Genomic DNA, 20,660 nt, shown 5'->3' on the forward strand with positions numbered 1-20,660 from the left:
CATGAATTCAGGTTCTGCAGGTCTTACCATGGCTGAATGCAATCAGCATCATCACAAAGTATGAAGTATTTGCTAGCGATAATGAAACAGTGTTTATTACATGACTGTTCAAATACAACATCACTTGTAGTGATAGCATCACACTGGACTGAACAGTAGCTCATTACTGTCATATCCCTTGATGGGTCTGGACCTTATCGCTGTGATCTGTCATTCATTTCCAGTTTTCTTTGCTTGGGCATACATTCAATGTGCACAGAAAATATAGACAAAGCAAAGGGTTGGCTTGAGGCAGTCAAAAGATGATTTGAAAAAAAAGTGTCAGGTCTTTTTTTTTTTTTTAAATGATAGAAGTGTTCAAAGAACTGTATACGCTTGATTTCGTTATGATGCATTCAGCTTCGAAAACTAGTAAAGTTCACCCTTTAGGCCATACGTTTGTTCGCTTTCTGAATTTTCTGATAATTTTTCCATCCCAGCAGGATTCATAGTTAACATCTTCCATTTTCTCTATTAAGTTTTCTTTGTATTTATATGGTTCTTAGAAATTAAGTTCTGTTCTTTGTGCTCATGAATTTGTTTGTCTATTTTTAAGTTTCTTCATGACTTCAACCTTTTGGTCAAAAAAGACGGGCTAAAAGCCATCGACGAAGCTTTTGAGAGAATGCTGTGCCTCATTCTTAATGGTACAATGGTGGCCAGAAGGAAAGATTTGAAGGAAGTCCTTCAAGTGGAATTATCATGTATAAGTGCCAGGCGTCGAAAACGTAAGTTTCATTTTTGAAACGTTAATTTATTTAGTTTTATCAGCAGACTGACATAACACAAACATTGACTACTATTGCCTTGGCACAGTCACAGAAGCACTAGTGACAGGTTAGCTTGCGATGATTCATTATGAACAAAAGAAGGGGAATTATAAGTGCACATTTTTCTTTCTTTAGATATTAATGACAACTAGCAGACAAGTCTAGAAAAGCATAGAGGAGGTTATTAGTGGTCAGTGTAACGTAAAAGGGAAAAAATAAAGTGGATTACGAGGCAACTTTTCACTGGAATGGATCAAATTTGTGATTTGGACACGAATAACGTGTTTGAAGCTGTGCCGTGGTGGTCATCCTGCAGTTCACTTTATGGCGTACATGTGTGCATTTAAATTGGGGGAGTGTCAGTCAGCACTGCAAGTAGTCATGACAGCAATTGCCTATACTCAATACACCCCCTATACTTTCCCTAGCTTTCTAATCAACCATTAATACAGTAGCACAAGACAGCAAAGGCAAGCAGTTAAACAGAATAGATCTTGCCTTACTTAGCTTCCATCTTTACACTAATTAACACATGGCATGTACAAAAGTCACAGTTGTGTAAAGTCAACAAATGCATGATGCACAAATGATATTCTGTTAATTTACAAGTATACAACATAAATTCATATCTTCTTGATCGCAGTTCATCCCTGTGATAGTTATGACAAGACTGCTTTGTTTTTTTCTGCTTTGTCCTTTTAAGCCTTTGCAGTTCAAAACCTTTTACCACCTTACATTAATTGTAATTTGAAACTAAAAGATTCATATCTGAAGTAAAAAGTTCACCAATTCTTTAAGAGATGGTGCATTAGACTCTGACAAGTTATGGAAAAAGTAGTACACACAGTAATGCTCCTCCTTTTTCGCCCATTATTCCAGTGAAGGTACCCCAACACCGCAAAAGCTTTTTCAAAAGGTACTGTGCAGTTGTAAAACCTCATTGTTATTTGTCAGATTACGCACTGTTAATGAAGAACGTGTGATTTGGCAAATGCACTGTCACTGAAAGCACTCTGAAGGGAATTTTCCACTTATTATTTTTTGTCAAGTGAGAGGCCAAGCCTCCGAGAGCATAGGAAATGTACTGGTAAATGTGAGTGTGCCCTGAAGCATTAATTACAGCATGCTTTTACACCTACTTTCTATTCATACTGTAAACTGACGTCATGACATGATATGAGCAGCACCACCAGGCAGTAGTACGTGCACGTACAAGTTTTAGTGACATTCCTTGTCCGCGCTTCACTTCTTCGATCGTCTGCTGCGTGCTGCACGTGTGGCACCTGTCGTGGCAGGGGTGCACAACGTTGGGATGGCATCGCTTCTAAGGTGCAGGTTTTTCGTCGACAATTCAAAGTCGGTAAGCAACTGGATGTTGCGCATGCAGATGTCTGCAGTGAGGTGCAACAAACAGAGTGAACTTCGCTTGGTTAGTGTTTAGTCTGGGCCTTGGCCGTAGCACATGAAGTTGAACAACGCTTGTCTCAGTGCAGCATCAGATGGGAATCGGTAGAACTTGTTCCTATTGTTCCCCATTTCACTGGTGCAAGAGTTTACACGGCAGAATATTGATGCCATGACGACAAATTCAAAATCAAATGATTCCTTTGCCCTTTGATAAGTATATATCTTCTACTTGCGAGTACGTACACCATTCCAGACATCAAAAGCTCGTTTCACAGGTAGTTTGGGTGACAGTGACTGCACAGCATGAGCAGATGATTGTGAAGGTTATGTTCAAGCTGCCATTTTTTTTTTCCGTATGTTTTCGTGCGTGACATCATCACTAGCCTGACAGCTGCGTGAAGTCGCCAGTATTAGTAGTGTAGCCTGACGTTGAGATAGTGTCGATGTGGAGGAGTGCACCGCATGAAAATTTATTTTATTATCAATATAAAATATCTTATCAGCATTTGCTGAGCGTCACACTTCCTCAGAGCCATCTCTGTATACAGTAGGTTTGTATGGCAGAGTAAACACGGCTCTGAAAAAAAGTGTCCATGCCCCTTAAGCACAGTGAGCAAAAAAGGAGGATCGGCACAATGGTAATTTGCTGTATTTTTGCAACTGGCTTAAAAAGTAATGTACTAAGAAAAGTACGCTCCAATCAACCACACAATAAATTGTTAAGCAGTACATGTCTACAGACCACTGCAGCCATGTTGCACTGTCTGCAAAGGGTTAACAGGCATGCTTTGCAAGTTGTTTATGGCATAGTTAGTTATATTCAGTAGTTTTCTCTCTATGAAGTCAGTGAAGGTGCTTTCATATTCCCTGATCTGTACACTTGTTCTGTAGTGCTTGTTTATTTTCTGCACAATTAAGCTTCAAGTTGCACTGGCATGCTTGGTAAGTCTTTTCAGCTATGAATTTGGTATAAGAGCTTTTCGACAATGAAATGGCTATATATTTGCTAATATACCTGCAAGGACGAAGACTGAATTTCAATGGCAGAGCATGAACCCTCAGCAAGACCCTCAAACAGAGTGCACCACACCAAGTTATGCTTGCTCGCATCAAACCTATGATTGGAGTGCATGTGCTATCACAGGATAACTTTGCACAGGGAATAAGGTTGATCTGAGCATCACGTACACATTGTTTCTGTTCTGGTCTATCGCATCCCTTACCGCTCTTCGAAGTCAAAGTAATCGACCCTGCAAATCAAACCAGCCCAGCGGCAAGTGCCATAGTTGGTGCATTGATTTCATCGGTGTCAGGAACACATGGTAAGTTTTCATTTTGCTGTCATCTTGTGCTCAATTGAGAAATGTAAGCAAAATACATTTGTATGAGGAGTGAACTCTGCGTTCATTTTCAAATTATGTTGTTGAAAATGGCGTGGCTAGCATTACTTCAAGGCAAGTGCTGCTTTAGTTCAGCAATTACAAAAGTTTTGCAGTAATGTTAACATTGATGTTTAAACACCATTGTTTGCAGAATTTAAGTATAATCAAGTGTATACTTGCCAATAATTAGTATAATTAGCAACTTTCTGTGCTGTCTGTAGTTTCTTATGAACTTTCCAAAGAAGCGTGTTTTTATTGTCTCATGTGCTATGTGCACTTTGCTTTGGCATCCTGTAGTTGCATTCACAAGGAATAATGTCTATAACCTTATCTAGGCTCCTTTAATATGCTTGTCAATGAACCCTCTTGGCAATTGATTACTACTCATGTATTGTGACATATTCTTGATCTGTTACATTCTAAAATCTTCCTACCGTCATATGCCTTTAGACTCGAGTATCACTGTGACAATATGTCAACACACAAACACAAGTTTGCAATAAAAAGAAACTCGAAAGAATATGCACGAGCAAGGGAAATTGATGTAAAGGTGCACTAAACGTCTCCATTTGATTAGGTAACATTGTGGGTTCAAACAATTTTCATATGTAGTAATCATAGGCAAAAGCACAAAATAAACTTATTGAATCTTAAGATATCTACAATCTTTCAAAGAGGTTCTGAACAAAAATGGGAAAACTGACAAAAACAGTGAAATCCTATTCAGAAGACGCGACTGTTCATAGAAACAAGTTTCATTTTACGTATTTTTGAACAGTTGGCTGTACTTTTGATCGATTGTCAGCGCGCTGTGGCGGTACGCGATCGTGAGTCCTGACGTTATTAGTCATTTCAAGATTCATTGAGGTTGTTTTGTATACAGTTCATGTAAATATACAACACTGATTAGACCCATAGCCATAAGTTAGCAGGGGGTATAATGGGAGAAGTTATACAAGCATAAGAACAATTTGTATGAAAATTACAACATCAAATAGACTGCTTTTTAAGAAAACAAAGAAGAATATGCGAAAGATTTTATGAGGATTTAAGGTGACGTGAATGCATGATAGCACGTAAAAAAAAAATTGTATTATTTTAACATTATTAAATTCCATTCATCATCACATGAAAAAACAAAACAAATACAGATAAAATATCAAGCTATATGGAAGTTTTTATGCATAATTAGTTACTATTGTTCTACATCGAACAAATATTTAAGTGCATTTGAAATAGCCTGACTATCTTTAATCTGAAGTCGAATGCTATTCCACACTTTGGCTCTTATGAACTGCAGTAAGCGTTAATCATAGATGTTATTAGTAGGTGGAAGATTGAAATTGTACGATGTCATGCATCTAGGGATGCGAGAGCAGGAAGAAAAGATCGATACATAGAAAGGTACTCTGAGTGCAATAAGATTACTGATGGTTACAGCAGTTTTATGTTGCCATATGTAATCAAAAGGTAGAATTTCCAACTTGTGAACCTAAGGAGCTCTGGGTTCATTATAGGCTGCATTGTCTACCAGTCTAAGCGCTCGCTTTTGTAATATGCAAATAGAATCGGGTAAGTTTTAAAGGTCCATCCTAGAAGTTTAGGCAGTATGATAGGTGACAATGAACAAATCGAAAAATAAAGAATGTGTACTGCTATTGATACAGAAGCCAGTAGCATACTGCAGCCAGATGCTAGCTTAGTACATACAGTTTGTTTTTTCTAGTGTAATTGCCTATTGAATGCTACTCCTAGATAATTAAATTCTTTTACGTGCTCAAGCTGGTAGTTGTTCATTGTAAGTTGAAATCATTTTGGTAAGGGAAGTGAAAAATAGTGTATTTGCTTCTCTGTGTATTAGGTCTTAATCTGTTCGCTGTAAGCAGCATGCAAGTGTTTTTAGTTCTTCTTTACTTCTATATTCTAGGTCGGCTATGTTGTCTGCATTAGCTGTCAAAGCTGTGTCGGTATACATTACTAACTCAGCCTATTTGAGTATGTATTCGTTCAGCATCGACACCATGGTATTCGTTTCAAAAAAGTGCAGCAGTCGTGCAAGGCTAGTTCACGCATTCCCTTCATCTATTCTTGACGTAGTGCAGAGCACGTGCTGCGCAATATATCTGGCACTTCAGCAGACTACAAAGCCGATTGCATTCGTGTCTATTTTAATGGCGTCGAACAAGTGCACCCAGGGTTCATGCGTGTTTACATGACAAAAACTCAAGGACTTTCAAGGACTTTTAAGGCTATGTGTGCAAGTTTTCAAGGACCACACTGTCTGTTAGAAACTCAATTACTATGTGTTCGGGTGAGGATAAATGCTTGAACTGACCAGAATTCACTGAAATCACTGTAGCGGGCGTCGAAAACATGACTGCATGACATTTTCTCTTTAGACACTTTCATTCTTGGTTGTTTTTTTTTTAAGTTCCATATGTAAGCACTTTCAGTATGACACAAGTTGCAAACCTTTATTCAGATATGAAAACTAAGGAACCGTTCTTATGCAATGCCTTGTTGCTTTTTGTGATTTTTTTTATCAATATCCACTATCTCTTGCTGCTTGGTCTTGGCTGTCTTGCTAATGCTGTTTTACTAGATAATGCACGTGAAGTAGCTAACTGTCTCTGTCTTTTCTACATATGAGTCTGCTGTAGCTGTTATACTCAAAAGTGGCTTCTAGTTTCTTTTCCTTTTTTGTTAGCAGATCGACCTCCTCCTCAATGCAATATTTCTTATTCTGTTTCTCATCCGTTTGCTGCTGCCATTTCCCGAGTTTCCAGGATGCCTGGTGTTGTTTCCGTGCAAAGGCTGCTGATGTTCTCAATTCTTTTGCGATTGGCACATTACATATGCCACGTGCTACATTTACAGCATCACAAATAATGCACTGTGAAATGTGTGGCAATGTTTATTTAAAAAAGGTAAATCAAGGATTTTCAAGGATTTGCGAAAATTTCAGCCCTTTCAAGGCCTTTAAAAAGAACTTTTTCAATTCAAGGGTTTTCAAGGATTTCAAAGACTCGCATGAATTCTGTGCGCCATTGAACGTTTTCCGGCTGTTGCATATACCATGCAACGTAAAGCGGTGCCAACCTTCACTAATCAAAACTACCACAATTTGCAAGGCAGCAGACTCTAAGGCTTGTGCGACACCTGCATTCTCGTATTCGTTTCCGCTGCTCATTGCTGCTGCTCTTGTCGAAATGTCCCCTGCACGACAACGGCAGCAATACAAACCAGACAGCGCACGGGGAGGCGAATAGACCTCACATTGGCCGAGGCGCATGGAAGGTGCATGTGTTCCCATTTAATTCCCTTTCTGCACCTCTCGTAGTATCACGCACTCGTCCTTCCCAAGACGCACTGATGTCTTACCCCAGCTGGGTGCATTGTTCGGTGTCAGTAATGGTCGTTATGGTTCTGTAAACTATTGGAAGCTGAGCGGGTTGATTGATATGAGGGTTTAACGTCCCAAAACCGCCATGTGATTATGAGAGACGCCATAGTGGAGGGCTCCGGAAATTTAGACAACCTGGGGTTCTTTAACGGGTCGAGAAAGACATGGGCGACTGGCGGCATTGTTGGCATGCCGAATTCTGGAGTGTAACGTCATCTTTAGCTTCCGGTGCGCGCGGCCGCTAGGCGTGGCAGTTTGAGAAAAACGCATTCAAATAATGAAGAAGTTGCGTCTTTTCCTTTTTTTTATCTCTCCTCCTCCTAAGATTTATCATCTTCCTATAGTATGCCAGAAACGAAGGCTGCGCCTATCCATTTCAGCATGCAGCCTTTTAATGTGGCTGGAAATCTTGGCGGCAAAGGTTTCGTTCAGTGTCCCTTTAAGGGCTAAGGTGGCCAATGCATTTAGCAAGGTGGCCTCTAGAGTCGCTGGAAAAGAGTTAACATGAGGCTACCGGAAACGAGCGTCGGTCAATGAGATTCGTCAGCTATGCTTCAGTGATAGTATCTGCTCAAGGGATGGGGAACAAAATTTTCGCCGACGGTGTTTTCAATGAAATCGGAAAATTGGGTTCTGAAATTAGTAGGAACAACCTCAATTCCAGGCAGAAACTACAAAAAAAAAATAAATAATTCAATCCATTTTCACAAACTACTGCGTATAGCGGCCGCGCCGCGAGATAATGTGGCATACGCCCGAAACGGGCAAGTCAACAATGCCAGCCGTCGCCCGCGGCCCGCGTCTCTGGACTCGCTCAGCTCCCCCTGTTTCCAAAACCGGTGGCGAACAATGCTCCCGGCTGACCTAAAGCGACAGCTGAAAGGGGAAGATGGGTGAGAGGAGAGGTGAGGGAAAGAAGAGGACAGAAACAGGTGCATCCTGTTTGACAGTGGTGGTGTTGGACAGCGGGGACTACGGTCGGAAGGTTTCAGCTCTTTTAGAAGGGGACGCATACACGCAGCTAGTAAAGGACCCAACGAATCAAGCCCAGACACAGCTAAACAAGCTACTCGCGGAAATTTTCAAGCTATACCTGGATCTCGGAGCACTTTACCTGCGACTAATCTGCCGTAACGGATCCGCACCGAGTTTTTATGGACTACCGAAAATTCACAAGCCTGACTTCCCCCTGCGACCGATTGTAGACTTCACTTCCTCCCCATGCCGAGCCCTTTCAAAATTCCTACACCAAATCTTCGCCCCACTAACCCGGAAGACACCAACTCATGTCCGTGACGCCAGCCACTTCGTGCAGCTAGCGTCAGATGTGAGCATTGGTGATGACGAGAGCATGGTCTCATTTGACGTCGTGTCGTTTACCAACGTGCCAGTTCCCTTAGCTGTCCCCGCTGCCCGTTCTGCGCTTGAGTAGGACGCAAGCCTGAGTGAAAGGACTCCCTCGGCGGTTGACGAGCTCTGTCGTCTACTGGAGTTCTGCCTCTCCAGCACATACTTCTACAAAGGAACCATTTTCAGGCAGAACAGCGAAACCGCGATGGGAGTTTCCATCTCCGTCACGATGGCAAACCTGACCATGGAATACATAGAAGAAAAAGCACTCAGCTCCTTCTCGCCGCGACCCAAGCTTTTTCTGCGTTATATGGACGATTGTTTTTGCGTCATTAAGACATCGGAAGTTGAAAACTTCAGACAACACCTGAATTCCGTGCACCCAGCCATACAATTCACGACCGAGTGTGAGAGCGGCCACTGCCTGCCCTTTCTTGACGTCCAGGTGGCAAGAAAGCGTGACGGCCTGGAGTTTTCCGTTCATAGGAAGCCAACGCACACTGGCCGCTACCTTCAATTCGATTCTTCCCACCCTGCCTGCCACAAGGCCTCGGTTGTGACCACGCTACTCGAGAGAGCCAGGAACTTATGCTCTAATGACACAGGGCGAAAGAAAGAAGAGGACCGCGTAATTGCTGACCTCAGAAAAAAACGGATGTCCAAAAAACTTCTTTCGAGCCGCCACCCGCCGCGCAGAGCAACAGAGGATTAGGAAACCCCATTCAACCTTAATTGGCAGCCCCCCGAAACGCGTACCGGTTTCATACGTTCACGGAACCAGCGAGACGCTGGCGCGAATCTTCAAAAGGGTGGGTATAGTGGTTAGAAGGAAGGGAGGGGGTTCGCATCGCGCACGTGCCTTCGTGTACGCTGGGCCGCCTCCTCCCCCGCCCGAAAGACCGGCCAACAATGGACAGGCACCCCGGTGTCGTTTACAAAATTCCGTGCGCCGAGTGCCCTGCGTCGTGAGACGAAAAACCTACCGGAACGACTGAAGCAACACGCCAACGATGTGCGGAAGTTCTACAAAGAGCGCAGCGCAGTCGCCGAACATGAGGAGACATTGGACCACAAGATAAATTTCGAAGTGACGGCCATCCTCGAAAGCGAGCCGAACTGAAGGAGAAGGTTGTTACTCGAGTCGTGGCACATTCAGGGAACAGCCCACAACATCAACCGGTCTCTCGGAACCCTTCCCCCAGTGTACAAACACGGACTGCGCTCCACGGCAAAATGAGAGAGAGAGACAGAGACAGGGGTCATTAGCCACCACTCGAGTACTTTGAAGACGCTGCTGCTATCTGACAACGGCACGTAGCCTACGCAGTCACCCCTGAAGAAGGAACCAAGTCGGTTCGGAAACGTCGGGTCTCTTAACTTTTGGTTGGAGCCTATATCATCTCCCAGTTTCATAACCAACCAGACAGACTTATGTCAAATGTTTACATTCAAGGTGCATCCTGCATGCTCCTCGGTGATTAGGGCGTCATGGCGCGCTGACAACCTATAAAAAATACAGCCATCTCTTCCAATATACGGGAAATGAACTCTGTTGATACGAACATTTGCATCTTCGGAGTATATTTTGGGTTTTATCAGTTATTTCAATGTTTGTTGAGTATCTCTTTAAACGGGAGGTTCAAGGGAAAAAAAAGCAGTGTTCAGTGGAAAAAACAAGTTTGTTTCGCTAGAGTTTCGTAGAGAGGCCGTTGGTTTGAAAAATGTAGTTGTCGCATTTGGCAGTACCAAGTTGTTCGGCCAACATGTTACATCTGAGTAGCCCGAATGGTCCGTGCGGTTTTCACTATTACCACGTGGAGACTGGGAGGGGTGGGACAAGATCCCATGCACTCCACGTCTAAATACGGTACACGTGCATGCTAAGCTCAATCACAGAGGCCAATGAAAAGAAAACATTCCACGAACCGTGCCTCAGAGCCCCCAGCGTGTGCACCTTCGATTGACAACGAATGGAAATACACAAACAAATAACAAATGCAAGCCTAAAGTAATAACGAAACACACAAAAGACAGATGGGAAGTACTTAATCGTAATTATAGGAGTTGGCAAAAACAAGATTAGACGTCAGAAAAGTTGACACGTGGCCTTACCTGTTGTGTACAAGTCGATCGAGTACAGGATAAGGTGCGGCTCAAGGTAGTGGTGCACAGGTCCCGCGCGTTCCGTCGTTCATGCCGTATTCATGATCTCGCGGGTAGGTTGATAGGTAGCTTGCTACGATGTTGCTGAAAACAGTGACTGAACCGTCTCGTACATGCCTTTGCTCTCGTGGCCGATGACTGTAGTTTGTGGGCTCGGGGACATAAGGGATCGATATACGTCCGCCCACGTCCGCGAGCCCACACACTAGTACTGGCGACGGTATGGTAGTCACACGCACGCTGGTGCGCTTTTTGCATCCAGCGGCCGTGGTAGGGATTAGAAAAGAAGGCACTTAACCTGCCTCCAAGGTCTCACTTCGGACCGGTTTCCAGCCCGCCTGCTTCCGGCAGACCCGCCGCATCCTCGCCTGTGAGGGGGTTTGGGGACAATGGTGGTGGGGGTGGTATTGGTTAGAAGAAGGCTTCCAATTTCTGCAGCCCGGTAGAGAGCACGGCGCAGCTGTGTTCGTTCCCCACTGTATGTGTTAGGCACTGCGCCGTGTCATCTGTAGGCAGACAGAAATTAGGTGCCTTCTTCCTTTTCCTTACGAATCACTAACTAACCAACCACTGTATGTGCGTGGCCTCTCCGTGAGAAAGGCGTCCGTCAGATCGGCAATGCATCTCATGCTGGTGCGCGAAAGCTTGGTCGCATTTGCGTACACTTTTAACCACGACGCGTTACATTAACAATTCTTTTATTTCACTTTGAAATAATAGCAGTAATTAAAATTTGAAATGCGCTGATTCAAGGGTATTGGCATTTGCTTCTATGAATTTGGTGAGTACATGCATGCGTAATGGCAAAAAATATTCTCAGCAGAGGTGGAGAGGTCCGCTGTTCCGCAACTGCTAATCTTCAGATAAAAGCAAAACAATTTTTGGCGGCATAATGCAAGTCACCCACTTAGTACAAAAATAACCAGCTTATCACGCGCGCGAGCGTGTTTGTGTGTTATGCGTTCATAGAATGGCGCAAGATATTTTATGGGTGTTTTGAATTATGCTTTTAAAGTGACCTGTCAACTGCCGGGCGTAGGCATATTTCCGCTGCTCTGGTTACGTGAGTGTTTCTCGAACTTTTCGTGGTGGGCGCAACCAGTATACGTCGTTTAAATGTAAACATTTCAAAATAAACTTTTTTTGATAGTAGGAGACAAAGTTGGGATGACTCTGGCCACAGTTTAAAGAGTGCCTGACGTTTCAGGACCGATTCGGTCTCTTCCTGAGAATGAATGTGTAGTTGAAAGAAAGGAAAAAGGCATCTGGAGAATCCTGAGAAGGTGAGCATCACTGTGATGGTCTTTGTCCTCTCAACACAGCTCTGGCTTTCCCTTTCCCTCACGCTTCAGAGGTCGTATTCCTAGCGAGCGTTTCACGTTTTTAGGTGTGTGCTCAATATGCTAAGACTCGAGCGAGATCCTCCTTCCCGGATTCTCTTCTCTTTCTGGAAGAGAAGCGCCGTCAAAGTCGTTATTGCCGTGGTTTTCAGTGCTCTGCAAGAGCGCTACTTGCACTTCCATCTTCTGGACGTCCCTCTGCTATTGCCTTACGCATTCCGGGAAAAAACCCCTTGTAGACAGCTCCTTTCGCGAGCGTCGGCAGGCGAGTGTCGAAGCAACTCCTCTCCCCCCCCCCCCCCCCCCGTAGGATGACGACGTGCTTGGCTGACATACATTTACCATTCTATTGTTGCCCGCGGGGTAACCTGGGAGCGAGGGAGGTTGCGGAATGTGTTTGTCGCAGATGCCTGGTAAAATATAAAACAGCGCTTAGACACAGACAGAGAAAAGAAGAGATACATGGCCTTAAACTTGCAAAGCAGCAGCAAGTTTAGCGCCGTGTGTGTCTGTGCTACCCTGAGTGCTGTTTTATATTTTTACCATGGAGCATCACCAATTCGCCCAATTCGCCGGTTTTTTGCCCTTTCTATGTATGACGTGTCACCCGGTGGGTGAAAGTTTCCGCGTATCTATTCTACATTGTTGCGTGGTGCTAGCAGCCACACATATTCCTATACCGGCTTTCTGTTGCCCTATTGTCAATATGTAGAGATAATATTGGTATGCAATAGCACTGAAAGCAGCACTGACACAGAATTTTGTATTTTGTTTTTTTTTTCTATTGCGATAAGCAGCTAATGACCCACTTATCATGCTGGAAATCTGGTTTACTCGAGCGCGCGACGGTTTATTATTTGTAGGTGGTTTGATAGCGCCCAGTCGTAGTTTTGGTTTCAGAAAGCGCTGATTAGTTTTCATGAGTGGTTTTTATGCAGCGTGGTTTGTATGTAAGCATCGTTCTTTGTGTGCTCATATAGATGGCTACACGTGCGCTTTTGAACATGAGACTACTCTTTTGTCCGGAGGTTTCCTAGGAGCTGCTGAGATTGGCTATAAAACATTGTAAATAAATATACTTGCTCCATCCCACGTAAGAATTCGTTGCACAGTTGTTCAAGTCTGCATTGAATTCTGCATTCCATTGAAAAAGCTGGGTTAGGAGAGATGGCTCACAAGGGTCGTGGCAACAAACAAGAACTCGCACGCAGGTGGCGGTTGGTTTTTGCACAATTACCGAAGGCGCGTCTCGCGTCGGGTGGCGCGATGCGCATTTCAAATTTGAGTTTAAACAGGCGCCAAGCTATATTATACGTTAGTATTTCGTATGTGATGCGTGTGTATCAATGCTAATTTATCCCACAGTTATCACGCTTTCGAAATTTTGTCATTTTTTTAAACCGGGCTGTCCTGTTTGTTTTGTGAGCCTATGCTTCTCAAGACCCGTTTGTTGGCAGGGCCGGCACAAGTATGTTTTCACAGGAGGGGGGTATACCCAGGACAAGTGAGTTAATCTCATTATGCATTCATGTGCATGCGCAGCGGCGGTGTTGTCACGTCACGCGCGCCAATAATTTTTGGTGGTCACTGGGTGGCGCCGTTTGCAAATTATTGCGAAAAATTCCTGGCCCCCGAGACTTTCTACCGACAACTTCGGAGGCCCCCAGTTTCAATTGTGGCGATCTCCACTGGAGGCGTTATTCGGGACCTCAAAAGAAGGCTGAAAGTGCTCTCTTCAGAGCTGACGTGTTCCAGTGGTCGAACAGGTGCAGTAGCACTGTCATTGATTGGTAGAGAGAGGGAGTGCTTTTGCTTCGTTGCTTCGCCGAGAGCAGCCAGGAGCAGTTTGTAGTGCTTTTGGCTCAAAAGCAGAGTAGGCGCAGCACGACGAGTCATGTGGCCCTTGAACGTCACAGTCTCCGAATTTTTCTTCTGCCGGCGAGTGCGGCGGCAATGGCAGCAACCACGTGTAGTTTGACACCGCTGTTTTGTACGGATGGCTACGATGACAGCTGGACGTCTGCCGAATGCGCCGTTGCACAAAGATACTAGGTATTAGGATAATGAGGAGCGTATGTCTGACCGATTTCGCGCGTATTTTGCTGCTACCCCACAGAGATTATTCCAGGGCTTGGAAAGTTTAGATCACTCTCCCCACTAATCACCCCCTTCATCTGCCCTCGGGAGCGCAACGCATTCCAGTGGCAGATTGAGTTTCCCTGCTCTCAGTGCTCCGCCCCCCACTCTTCACTGCCCCGTTCTCTCCTCCTGTTATCTCAATGGAATTCGCCATATGTCCGCGCTGTTGGGGTTGGGGGGTGGGGGTGGCATAGCAAGCGAAAATTTGGGGAAGGGCTCCAGCCTTCCGGTACACCCCTCCCCCCCCCCCACGTGGCGCTGGCCCTGTTTTTTGGCAGATATGTTCTTTACCAACATTTTGAAAAATGAAGAGAATGATGGAGAAAAAAATCGTCAGCACAATCTATGTTGAGATGTTACAATTTAGTGTGAGGAAATCGGGATGGAGTAACCAAGGTGTGAAAACTTTGCTCCCCATGGACATTACGGCCGCATTATCAGTGGTGGGCTGATGGGCTCCGCGGTCCTGGTGGGCTCCGTGGTCTTATATGGCAATAGTTTCTCTTCAAATGAGTTACTGCCTCCATCAATTTTTAATTATGTACATGAAGTCTACTTCTTTTGGGAATTAACGCTCTGGTCATAATCTCTGAGAAGTGCGAGTCCTTTGCTGCCTAGCATGCCTATGCTAGGCAGCAAAGGACGTGTTTTTTCTCTTTTGGGGAGTTTTGTTCCACAGAATAAGAGTGCTAATTTGCTATATCATTGACTATAATTTGTCGCAAGCTAGTTCAAAATGTGCTGCTGGAAATCTTTATACATACTTTTGCTTGTTTACTTGTTCTTAGCAGCATCCTTGCAGCATTTTCATTATGCACTAGTCCATCTGATTTGTTTCTGTGTTTGCCAAGTTATGAAGAAATGTATATTAGAGGTGTACTAGTGAGGTACTCATTTCATTTACCTTATGTGGGTTTTCATGCCTTTGTGGTGTAGGGTAGGTGTCATTAAAATTTCTGTTAAGGACGGTACTCGCCCCTCGTCTCTAAAAAATAAGACCTCATGCTGCAGCTGACTATGCTGTTTCCGTTTCTCAGCTTGTTTTATAGGGGCTAACAAAAGACTTTGATGAAAAATTTACTACATGCGCTCATTGATTATTATCTATTCTTTGACAATTATTGTTTGCCATTGTGTCTCTTCAGGGTTATCTCACGGTCGGAAAAATGATGAGCTTGATAAGTTGACATTTTGATCACTTATACTGCTGCTGTTTTAGAAGTACTATGCAGTGGTAACTGTAATATACTATGTGTATTCTGTGATATTTACTAAGCTAGAAATATGTCTATACTCATTTGTGTTTTTTTGTCTTTGCAGGTCGTGCTTGTCAGTGGACAGTTGGGAAAACAAGATTACGTTTAGTTTTTTGCACTAGAGGGTCTAAGGAAAAATGTTTTACTACTGCAAAGAAATGTATTCATGAAAATCTGTCAAGACAAAAAGAAACTCTGATGGTGAGAACCACTGTGCAGTAAAACACGCATTAAGAAAATGAAGTGCAAAAAAACAAGAAAAAAATACTGGTGCACATAACAAATAGGGCTTCTCTCCAACATCAGTGCCTTTCGAGTGAAGTGGCAAAAACACCGCTGCTTGAAGACAGCCTGGAGCCAGCAGAGCTTCAAGAGAGCCATGGGGTCATATATAAAAAAATGAGGCACAGCCATTTCTCTACAAGTTTCCTGTTGCCTCGAAGTGCCTTTAACAACATTGATAAAGAGTTCATTAGTGCTAATGAAACTAAGGAGTCCCACCCAACTTCATCAGAACAGTGCACATTCGGCTGAAATACAGTCAAACACCAATACTTCCTGAGAGTGGACCGTTGGAGCACAAGAATAGAAAGTCTTTAAAGAAACAGAGCACCCTTAAAACTGAAGAATGAAGAACTGCTTTTGAAGAACAGAAAAGGTTGCAACACGAAAGAGTACAGAAGATACCTGGGGAAAGAAAAGGCTGCACTGCATGAACAAGAATGGAGATAAATGGAACTGCTCAAGCATGTACTATTGTTACATAAAGTCGTTGAGTCGCACTGAAGCATTGGAAAAGTGGGCGGTGTATTGAATGTGAATGAAGAAAAGAAATTTTGTGGTTTTAAATAAAGCTGTACGTATTACATGGTTTACTGTTCTGCTCATCCATTTGTATTCATTATTATATTAAAAGTGAAATTGCAGCTGACAAATGCTTGTTGCTTGGAGCCTATTATGCACTGTGTACCATTGACCTGCTGATTAAGAGATGTGTTTTATGTATATGTATTACAGATATCCAAGCTGTACGGGTGTGTGGTCTTCTGGGAAAGGTTCTGAAACAGCCTGATGCAGTGACACAGCTTTTCGTGCCCTTGGTAATTGCTATTTTTAGATTCTGTTCAGGCTACTGATGGGTCACTTATTTCAAACATGTTCCAGTATTTTCATTATAGCTGTTGTGTAACATGCACCGGATAACAAGTGCTGATTTAAAACACTAGAAAATAAAAAGAAAACATAAAAAAGGAGTGTTTCACATTGATTAAGTATTTTTGTAGCAGCCATATAATTCCTTGATGTTGCTTTCCTTGATAGTCATGTACAACACTTCACTGCTCTATATAAGTGATAGCTAGGTATTTAACATATACTTGGGAATATTATCTTTAAGATCATTTAGTTTCTTTTGTTTCACTCTCTCTAGCTTAGTTGTTTTTCCCGTGGAAAAGGAAACTTCCAAGCTTTCATAAAATCTGCTGCCAACCAGCGTAACTCGAACCTAACATAAAGAAAGGACAGCCAGGGCAGTGTAGTTGTGCGATTTCTGTGATTGGGAACTTCGCATGTGTGCCTTTAATGATACTTTGTACCTTTTGTCTTAAGATTTTGCTCGTGTATGAACTTTGACCATGTAGATGTGAAATACTGCCAATGCTATAACTAATTCTTTCATTGTAAATTATGTATAGACTTTATTGTTGAGCAAAAATACCTTAAAGAGCACTTCACTATACTAATATAAGGCTGCCTTGTGATATGCTTTACCCATGAAAGCTTTGTGCCTTTGCCATATTTTCATCAACAGGAGGTCTTTTTTTCAACATGCTTTAAGTGTTAGTAGTATTTTTCATGCAGTGATCATTGCTGCTGGTAAATATGACACGGTGTGTTTGTTTGATATGTTCCCTAGATATACAATATAGAGGGGGCCGCATCCTGCAAGATAGTAGCCGATTAATTGTAGTAATTTATTTTGAAAAGCTTGCTTTGACTATTTGCTCACTGCTAGAAAGCTGGTCAGTATCAATTTATGTTGCTGCTTTGTTTGAATAGGTGACCACCATGGCTTAGCACCCATGGTGGTCACATTCTGGTGAAGGCTAAGATAAAGCCTATGTCCAAATAATCAACAGATTCCTACAGTAGCTTGCTTAGTAATATGATATTCATTTTGGTAGTCAGAACATCATCATTTTGACAATTTATATTGATGGCTTATGTCTTGTACGCAGGATGCTGAAGTGCCACTCACCCCATGCATTGTGTTCGATGGGGTTAACGCTGAGGAGGCGGATCATTTGTTCCTTCATGTGGAGCAGACACGGCTTTTTAGAGTGCTGGATGCCAAACAAGGAATGGCTGCTGTCATGGCTGCATTTTGGATTTTCGATGCAACTTACCCAAAAGGCGCAGCAAACCTTCTGTGTGTTTTTGAGCACCTTTTTTTGAATGTGGAAGTTACCAAACCCAGTTGTGTGACGCGCCGTTTTATTGCCAGACACAAGGCAGCATTTTCGACTTAAATGTATGCAATGACTGTACATTTCTTGTTTAATGACATGTTTTTTTGTTTTCTTTTATTTTGTTTTTTTTTAAATAATTTAATGTTTTCTAGTCATTTTTTGTGTTTTCAAAGTGGGCTTTCCACAATTTTTCCCCACTTGGAAACTGCTCATTGTACATTTTGTTTTTAATAATGTCTTTTTGTTACCATATTTACTCAAATGTAACATGCATTTTTTCAACATTTTTGCCACTTAGGGAACGCTAAAGTCAAATAACAATTCAGGTCAGAGTGGAATCTCAGTTTATGGCATCTAAAATGACAATATTATCAACAGCAGTGCCCTATTTACTGAGAAATTAAAGTAAATGCAAAGAATACATGTACAGCAGCAGGACATTCTCAAAATGATACCGATAACGTCGGACGAACCACCTAAAATTAATCACTAGTAATCGATCTAGCTGCACTAAATAAAGAACCTTCCGTGTATCAAGGGAGGCAATAAAATGCTGCTTATTTGGTTCATAAAAAAAAGAACCACCAGACGTTAATATGGAAATGGCTCGACTGGTTCAAAAATTCAATTTTTGCGTTGTTACACTAGACAGATCATGCCATCTAGCAAGATGCAGTTGAACCAAAACACCTCTGCAATCTCGGAGCCAATGGTAGGAAATTGATCAATGGCTGTTGGTGCTGCCGTAACTCTCGCTGCTTTCGTTCTGTCTACTAACGTCGGCGATCGCGCAGTAAAGCCGGGCAATGTTGTGCACGGCATCAGTGACGCGAGTCGGTTCGTTTTTGTAAGGCGGGTGATTTGAAGTGCACTAACCCGATGTAGCCAACGAAAGCGTGATTTTATTTCAAAATAAACCTTTCCTTGGCACAAAAGTAACACTACAAGGTTTCTGGACTTCTATTTCAACAATCTGCGGTGACTTAATAGTTGCCTTTAGTGTCCCTTTAAATTTGACCCTCTAGTTAAGAACAAATACCGAAATAACTATTTTTTCTTCGTGATCTTAGAGAGAAGTCACTTTTTGCTTAGTCATAGTTGCATTACAATCGAGTAAATACGGTAAACACAACTACGCGAGGTACTGAGTATTTCTTTCATTTGTGTAATGTTTTGCTCTGGTCTTATCGTTTGCAATTTTATTTTTGCTGATAGTGCTATGTTCTTGACATTAAGAATATTTTTATAGTCTTGCCACATTTCTACATATTACAAACTATTTATGTTTTGTCTTGTTTATAGTCAGGAATCATCTAAATATGAATGCAAAGATACATCACTGTGACAGCCCACATTGATTTAAATGTGCCTGTTTACTGAATACGGCATAGTTTATTTTGTGTAGGTGAACTCAAGGGGGGTTGGCAAGTTCCACAGCATCATCTTGCTTGTATTTACAGTCGGTGCTTCTGTTTTGTTGCAAAACGCCTATCTACAGTTACGAACGCAGCTGTTAAATTACAAGCCTTATAGTTTAGATAGATTCCTGTGCTTTTTTTGTATTCCTAAATGCGACTATTGCTCATAAAGTTTGCTTTCATACCAACTATCTATTTTACAACAGTAGTTGGGTAGATATGGTCGTTATTCAGTTCACTTTATATTATAAAGTTCATGTGATAGTTCTTTGTGATATTAAGTGTTACTTTGAACTGTTCGTGCTAAGTTATATTCGAAGAAAACAATGTCTCAGTCATGAGCTGCTAAAATGTGTTCAATTAGTTCAGTGAAATATGCTGTATATGAATCAGTAAAATATGTTGTTGGCAAGGGTTTATTACAAGCATTCTGTGGTGCCCAGCATGACCCAATTTGCTTAATTTTGTAAACAATAAGAGATCCAGACAGAGGAGATCGCAATATAGTTCAACATGTCCATTAATCAAAATATTGGGAAAATAATGCATGCTGCACTGCAGTAGTGTTCTTTTTATGCTTTACTATACAGTGTGGGTATGTTGCATTGAAGCACATTGAAATGAATCACTCATTATGAGTGCAAGTAACACCTTTGGTTCATACTGTGACACACACACCTTGTTTGTTTGGGCTCCATGACCTCTGTGCAATGTCTCGTTTGGCAGCATATGCAGCGCTGCTCTTCATGCTTGAAAAAAGTCTTTCAATAAACCTAAAACTTGTCTATAAAGCTTTCACAAGTTCATTGTTTAATAAAGCTTAACTTCATGTTTGTACCATCGGATAACTGTGTGAACATTGTGCTCTTTATTTTTTGACAACACATTTGAGAGATGTATTTGTATTCCACTTTGATTACACTATATTGTGAGGGTCATATATGCCGTGCTTCATATGCACCATAAAAGCAGCACTATAGGGCCACGATTTTGCCACTGTCACAGGAGCCACTATGATAAGATGTGTGCACTTGAAAAGTCCAGCTAAAAAGTAACCTTTCAGTGTTTCCATGGAAGGCTACTAGAAAGGGGTCTAAGTATGGACCTTTTTGCAAGGGTGTCGGGGCATAATTGTGCATAAACACCCCCTCACCCTATTCAACGTTTTAGGTGTAATCTTAATATGACACCCCACACCCTTTTCGTGGTTTAGGTGTAATTTTAATATAACGCCCCTGCACCTTTTTTGTAATTTAGGTGTAATGCTAATGTTACACCCCCACACCTTTTTTGGTATTTAGGTGTAGTCCCAATGTTACACCCCTGCACCTTTTTTTTCATTTGGGTGTAATCTTGGTATTACACCCACACACCTTTTTTGTCCTTTGGGTGTGATTCTATTGTTACACCCCCACACCTTTTCTGTCATTTAGGTGTATTTCTAATGTTACACCCCTACACCTTTTTTGTCATTTAGGTGTAATCGTAATGTTACACCCCTACACCTTTTTTGTCATTTAGGTGT

The 20,660-nt window shown here is 42.3% G+C and overlaps 1 protein-coding gene across 3 annotated transcripts; it reads left to right on the top strand.

Annotated features, from left to right (window-relative positions):
- Positions 1 to 66: 66 nt before the first annotated feature.
- LOC142796073 (uncharacterized) lies at positions 67 to 19,983 on the top strand. 3 transcript variants are annotated; one of them, XM_075886199.1, is made up of 3 exons: positions 67 to 767; positions 16,267 to 16,349; positions 17,487 to 19,983. In XM_075886199.1, exons 1-3 carry the CDS (start codon positions 665 to 667, stop codon positions 17,775 to 17,777), a joined length of 477 nt encoding a protein of 158 aa, XP_075742314.1. In that variant the 5' UTR covers positions 67 to 664; the 3' UTR covers positions 17,778 to 19,983. The 3 variants fall into 3 exon arrangements, 1 of the variants encoding a protein (XP_075742314.1); XR_012893523.1 differs by lacking the exons at positions 67 to 767; positions 17,487 to 19,983 and adding exons at positions 774 to 3,538; positions 15,314 to 15,450 and having other exon boundaries at positions 16,267 to 16,490; XR_012893524.1 differs by lacking the exons at positions 67 to 767; positions 16,267 to 16,349; positions 17,487 to 19,983 and adding exons at positions 774 to 3,538; positions 15,314 to 15,450; positions 15,556 to 16,119.
- Positions 19,984 to 20,660: the final 677 nt, after the last annotated feature.

Source organism: Rhipicephalus microplus, unplaced genomic scaffold (assembly GCF_043290135.1).
Source record: "Rhipicephalus microplus isolate Deutch F79 unplaced genomic scaffold, USDA_Rmic scaffold_1078, whole genome shotgun sequence".
In the NCBI taxonomy this organism is placed as follows: Eukaryota; Metazoa; Arthropoda; class Arachnida; order Ixodida; family Ixodidae; genus Rhipicephalus; species Rhipicephalus microplus.